Genomic DNA, 6,142 nt, shown 5'->3' with positions numbered 1-6,142 from the left:
TAATTGTTTCAAAATCTTCGATGCAACAATATGAAAAGACGTGATTTAGAGCATTTTAAAAAGCCGAACTCGTTATGCGGAGTAAACCTCTGCCTGCGTGGACATACACCAATTATACCAAAGCTCTCGAAAGGGCCGTAAAGGCAGTGGCATAGCCGGTGGAAAGGGGGAACTCCCCCCCCCCCCGCCGAAGAGCCTGGCTACGACACTGTTTGGAGGTAAAACATTCTTGTTTTTTATTATGGCTCGCATCTTAAAGTATTATTATAAGTGAAACTGAATATTGGCAAAGAGATTTAATTAGTGCTTCCATCATCACACACATTTTCGGCTGTTAGTCTGTTCACGAATGGTGGTCTGCGGACGCTTTCGCTGATTGAAATGCTTCTTAACGACGGCACTCAACGATCCCATAATATTTTAACGACCATTTGTCATATTAATTTGGTCCCAAATGACCAAAATTGTCCAACATTAATCTCTCAATGTTTCCAAGCAGCTAAGTAGCAGTCGACATTAATATTAATCCGTCAGAGATATTCTGGAACTAAAATGTGGAAATGTACGGCATTTGATCTTGGCCTAATTGATACTCGAACACTCTGGGGAAAGCATAAGCCACTGGTTTATTAGCTGCCTATATACATTAAGCACGGTGCACCTCGACCGTTTATTCCTTTAGAAGGGCAAATCATGACAATTTTGAACCAACCTAGAAAAGAAAACGATGTCGCCCGCTTGAGAGCAAACATCCTTGCCTTTCTGCATTAGGAACAGGACAAGACCCTCGCTCGTCACACTCGTATAAACGCATAGCTACGGGTGGCCCCCATGGTAAAGTTGACAAGACATTGTAATCGTACATGTCGTGTATGCATTTAAGGGGAAAATGAAATATCCTCAATGACAGAGATGCAAGTATACGCAGAGTTCAAAATAAAACGGGATAAACGTTTAGAACTCAAAAGTTTTTTCAGATTATGAAATCAGGAAGGTCATAGTGACGTCACGGGGGCGTTCGAAGCCTTAATTGGCCGCCTCCCTTGTATGTTAGGAAACGCTGTATGTACGCTGTGATGGCTCCTATACCAATGAGACTTCAGCCAGCAGTTAGTGTCAAAAAGCTTGGCTTGCGTGTTTTGCCTAATCTACCCCTATAGCCTTCAGTTTTCTCATTTTTGGCCCTTAAAAAGAGTTCGTGTATCGAAGTGCACGGACCGACCTAACCCGCATGCGCTTACAGCTAGCTCAAAAATCAGACATTCGCTGCACAAATCTATGGGAATGTCCCATGTCCAATATCAAACTATAACTTTACTGTCATGAGCACACAACCCAGTTCTGCACGGATTGCCTTCCCTGAACAGCATGCACGCAAGGCTGCCCACGACACCATCAGCAAAGTGCGGCTTATACAAACGCTACTCGGAAACGTCGCAAGCGAAGTATTTTTATCAGAAAACGTATTCATCGTATTCATATGCAGCACATCACTTGACGCATATGAATACGTAACGCCACGAAGTTGTGCAAACAACCGAATGCTTTTCCACGCTACGTACAAGCACCAGAGATAATAAAGCATCCGAGACGACACAGAAAGCGGTGTTTTAGTAACTGTCGCTCAGCGAAAACACATTTGCATTATTATCACCGTCAGCATCTCGCCCATCGGCCGTGCGCATGCACTGAACTGACGCATGTCATGCTTCACACTCAAGGAGAAGCATTCGCTGTGCGCGGGCCAGGTGAGTTATTTTCTCCTGAATTCAACCGTAGCTTTTTTGGAACAACTCCTTTTCTTGCAATTGCAACAAGACGCTAACTGTGATGAAGATTCTTCCAACATTTTGAAGGGCTAAAGTCTTGTCCGCATTTGGAAACCACTTCTTATCATTTCCCTCTCAAGACTGCGAGTTTCGGGTGTTGTCTGAGTGAAGAACATACTCTCAACATCTTGACACACGGCACTTCGACACACGACATTTTTTGTGCGTTGCTAATCTCTTATTTGGAGCTCTGACAGGGAGATGTGTTCATTTCTCTCAGGTACATTAAAACTGAATTGGGATTGAAGCAGAACGTCAGAACAAAGCACGGGGCAGCACGAATATCGCTTATGCAACAAACGTGGCCGTTTGGTAGATTGAAATATTCTGAAACCATCTATTGTGGGAACGACAGTCGTGAATACCTCGAAATGGAGACGGAATGCGTTTATACGACAGTGCGTCTTGACGAGAGGGCTATGCCCTGCGGTGTATCTACTGCGAACTCGGAGATCCTGTCTGTACAGAATCACACTCTGTCAGGTTCCACTGAAGACGACCCTGATCTTACCTTCTTCGTGGTGTACGTCTTTGCGATATTGTTGCCTCTGTCGCTCTTCATTGTCACCGGGAATAGTGTGGTTGTTTTCGCCGTCTGTAATTCCAACGCGTCAGTGGTACTACAGAAGGCCACCAACATGTTTGTCGTGAGCCTAGCCGTGTCGGATTGCCTGGTAGGCGTCTCACTCGTACCCGTGTTCTACCTCGGCATCTTCATCGACAGCCTGAAGTCCAGTTTCTACGTCTGCTTGGTCATTACGTCTTTCCTGCACGTGTCGTGCGGAATCTCCATGTTGCACGTGCTGGGCATCGCGGGCGACCGTTTCGTGGCCGTCATGTACCCGCTGTTGTACCACAGTCATATGACCCAGCGTCGGACTGCCATTGCAGTTGCTCTGACCTGGTGCCTAGCTATCGGCGTGGGGCTGACGCCATATTTGGGCTGGAGGAAACCAGCACGCAAACTGGAGTTCTGCTACATCGACCAGGTGCTTCCTTTCAGCTATGTCTTGTTCTCGTTCATTTTGACGTTTGCTGTTCCGCTCTTTGCGATGGCGGTCATATACACAAAGATCACGCTGGCGGCTCGACGGCACGTTCGACGCATCGCAGCGCTTTCAGCTGCACCGTTGAGCCGGTCCGTTGAGTCCGCGTCTCGAAAGGGAGATGGCCAAAGCAGTGTGGTGGTCAAATCGCAGAAGATTTTCTCCGTTGGGGACATGAAGGCCATCACGACGACGGCCATCGTGGTGGGTGTTTTTGTCCTGTGTTGGTTGCCCGCCTACGTCTTCAACTTTGTCATGCACCACCGCAACTCCGTCAGGCCGGCTGGTTCGGAGTTGCTTCGCTCACCCTTAGTCGAAGCAGCTCTCAACACACTGGCCTTCAGCAATTCCGCCGTCAACCCTATCATATACGCCTATCGCTACAAGGAGTTCCGACGGGGAATCAGGAAGGTGTTGGCAAGATTCTGCCGTCGGGTTTGCTTCAGTGTCTGCGCGATAACCGTCGATTCGAGACAGAAAAGACAACCCACAGTGATCAACTTGGAACAAATAACCGTCAACCCGTCGTCGGAGACGATCGGACACAGACAAAACTCTGGATACGCGTTCTCGTAATTAGATTCGAAACCTCTACAAATCTACAACATTTTACTGATTGAAATGGGAAAAATTACATTCACAGTCCGTGGTTTAAGGACAGGTCATACAGTTCAGGCAAATGTGAAAGCGCAACGACTTTGACATCACGAAAACTTTGCAGCAAAATTCCGCTCGACGTTGAGAGGTGCTCAACGTTTGCGAATTCGCAGCACGAATATACAAACTTTTGATCCGACGTCACATATTCGCGTTTGTGTTCGCTTTCGCGTCAAGTACAAACTGGCCCTTTACACTTTCATAATTATTACAAGATGAACATTTCGAATCTGCTTATCATCATTCAATTACTCCCGAATTAGCTTCAACATTACAAGGTAGAGACTGCAACAGAATAACTAATTGCATTCAGGGGCTAAAGTACTGTTATTGAATCAAAGAAGCTCCATGTTCCGTGTTGTGCTGGTGTTCATCTAATCCTTGGGATCTACACTGACTGGTATTGTCCAATATTGACTCTAAGGTTGTTGTTATAAATTTTGGTATTTTTGAATTTGAATTTCAAAGAAGTGAACACGAGTGGCGCAAACGGCTTTTACCGCACACTACACCTTACTCATTAATTACGCATTATGCTGATTATTGTAGTGTATGTATAATTAATTTCTACTCAACCAAAATATATAATAATTGTATTGAAGGAAGGAATTGCAGAAAAGAACAAGGGAAAGACGGATAAAAGGTGAATCAAGTGTAGTGGTAACTTGCCGGGACAGCAGATAAATGAGTGGAGCATGAAATGAAGGTAACTAGGAGATCGATAGTTTAATCTTCATGTCAAGACGAATTTTGTACAGGTGGGAAATGAGATGAGGTGGTATGATGGATTTGAGCGGAACTAGGCACTGATGTGGACTAAATGGCATGGGAATCAGATGGAATGGATGACTTGGCTTGATATGTGAATACGTCGTCGGTCTTTTCATGAACGGACGAATTTTTGATATCACTAGAAAAAGATTTTTCGAGAACTTAAATCGCATTTGAAGTTGGTCTCTATTTTAAACGCTTATTTCCCAATGCTACTACATGAAAGAGTGGATCTTAAATGCCTCAAAATCGCCGAACAATATTTATATAAGTCAATTAAAATTGTTTATTTTGTAAACAAACAAATTCGTCTCTTCGTAAAAACGCTAAAATTCATGCGATTTTTGTCTATTTGTGAAAACGCAAAATGCCGTAAAGCACGTGCCAGGCGCAAAATTGTTATAATTTTGTGTACATTTCCAGAGTAAAATTCGTCTCTTCGTGAAAACGGCGAAACGAGTTTGCCCATGAATTTGCCCTTAAATGCTAACGCTATATATTTGGAAGGAAAATTTGCCTCTTCGTGAAAACGCAAAATGCGGTTTAGTTAAAAATTTGCCCCGGGTAGATCCTCACGTGATTTGGCTGATTTCAATAGACTTGGGGAAAATGATTACACCAAGTTGTAGGAATTGCATAGCTTATTTAATTTTGCCAAAAAAACAGAAATTTGAAAAACTCATGATTTGGGGCCAATGTGTCTCTTCGTGAAAACGGTGACGACATGACATTGTACAGTTTATTATTAGTACGAAGAGTTCGGTCATTGAAGAGACTTCAGGAGCCAAGAAGCTGCTAAGCACAAAAAAATGCTTAGCAAGAATAGGTTACCAGCCAAAATGCCATGCAAAGTGTCTTACTTGTGGTGGCTCATTTTGCTCAGAACAGAAATTAGCTCAGCAACATTTCCTGCTTGGTACCTCCATGGCATTTGGCCCAGGCATGGGCACGGAGAGTGGGTGCTGCTCCCCAAAGAAAATGTCAAAAAAGGGGGAAACGTTGAAAACTCAAAAGCCAAAGAGATGACACGGGGATGAATATCACCAATTAATTTGCTTGAAAAAATACCGAGATTGACCCTTTCGATCTACTGTTAATCGTTTATCAGTTCCTTGCTGGAGTGCTTCCAACATCCAGGAAAACGTGCTTTGCTATCCCCCTAGAAAAATCCTGGCGACACCATGGACCGGGGGCGTTTCATGGTTTGTGCCAAGCACTCAATATGCAAGAAGCACCGAAACTGTTCACCAGCGACATAAGCCAAACACACTGTTATGCTTTACATGAATATGCTTTCGCGTCAGCTTTCTTGCAACTGTACAATAATTTCTATAGGCACAAATGATATTTCTGTGCTCATGAGCGCTCTGTGTAGAACTCTATCTCTGACTTTCACAACGGGAATTCAACGGCGGTATAAGCTACTATAGAGAAAAGTGGTTGGATGGTTAGATCAAAAAATTACACGGATGGTGGCGGATGAAGAAGAGTGGTGAAATCGAGTGACAAGGAGCAAAGAAGGGCCTGTTCTCACGGGAAGGCAAAAATGGCGTTGGCAGGACGACTTACCTAGGAGAGCGGAAACCAGCTTGGTAATGAGATTATAAAGGTAGATGCTGTATGTCATAATTAGTGGAGTGGCAATGTGAATGCGTCGTGGGATTGAGTTTGAGAGAATATGTTGCAAAGAGGAGAAAACTTAAAAGGTGATGAATTTAATACATAAACAGGCCCACAAAGGTTATAAGCGCCATTCTAGTCTGAATAAACGATTTCAAGCTTTCCACAAATAATTCAAGATCATCTTATTGAAGGATTCACCTTCTATTTAGAGCGACA

At 44.0% G+C, this 6,142-nt stretch overlaps 1 protein-coding gene across 1 annotated transcript; it reads left to right on the top strand.

The window, feature by feature from the left end:
• Positions 1 to 1,938: 1,938 nt before the first annotated feature.
• LOC110975747 (adenosine receptor A2b-like) lies at positions 1,939 to 3,451 on the top strand. The gene has a single exon (XM_022228499.2). The coding sequence runs from the start codon at positions 2,120 to 2,122 to the stop codon at positions 3,449 to 3,451; it is 1,332 nt and encodes a 443-aa protein (XP_022084191.2). The 5' UTR covers positions 1,939 to 2,119.
• Positions 3,452 to 6,142: the final 2,691 nt, after the last annotated feature.

The sequence above is a fragment of the Acanthaster planci genome, linkage group LG11 (genome assembly GCF_054643075.1).
Source record: "Acanthaster planci isolate LZ-2023a linkage group LG11, COTS_SCS, whole genome shotgun sequence".
In the NCBI taxonomy this organism is placed as follows: Eukaryota; Metazoa; Echinodermata; class Asteroidea; order Valvatida; family Acanthasteridae; genus Acanthaster; species Acanthaster planci.
The sequence above is the reverse complement of the archived record's forward strand: the minus strand, read 5'-3'. Positions and strand labels throughout refer to the sequence as shown.

Excerpts from the sequence above, each read along its gene's own strand:
- LOC110975747 (XM_022228499.2), top strand. The coding sequence starts at position 2,120 with ATGCAACAAACGTGGCCGTTTGGTAGATTGAAATATTCTGAAACCATC.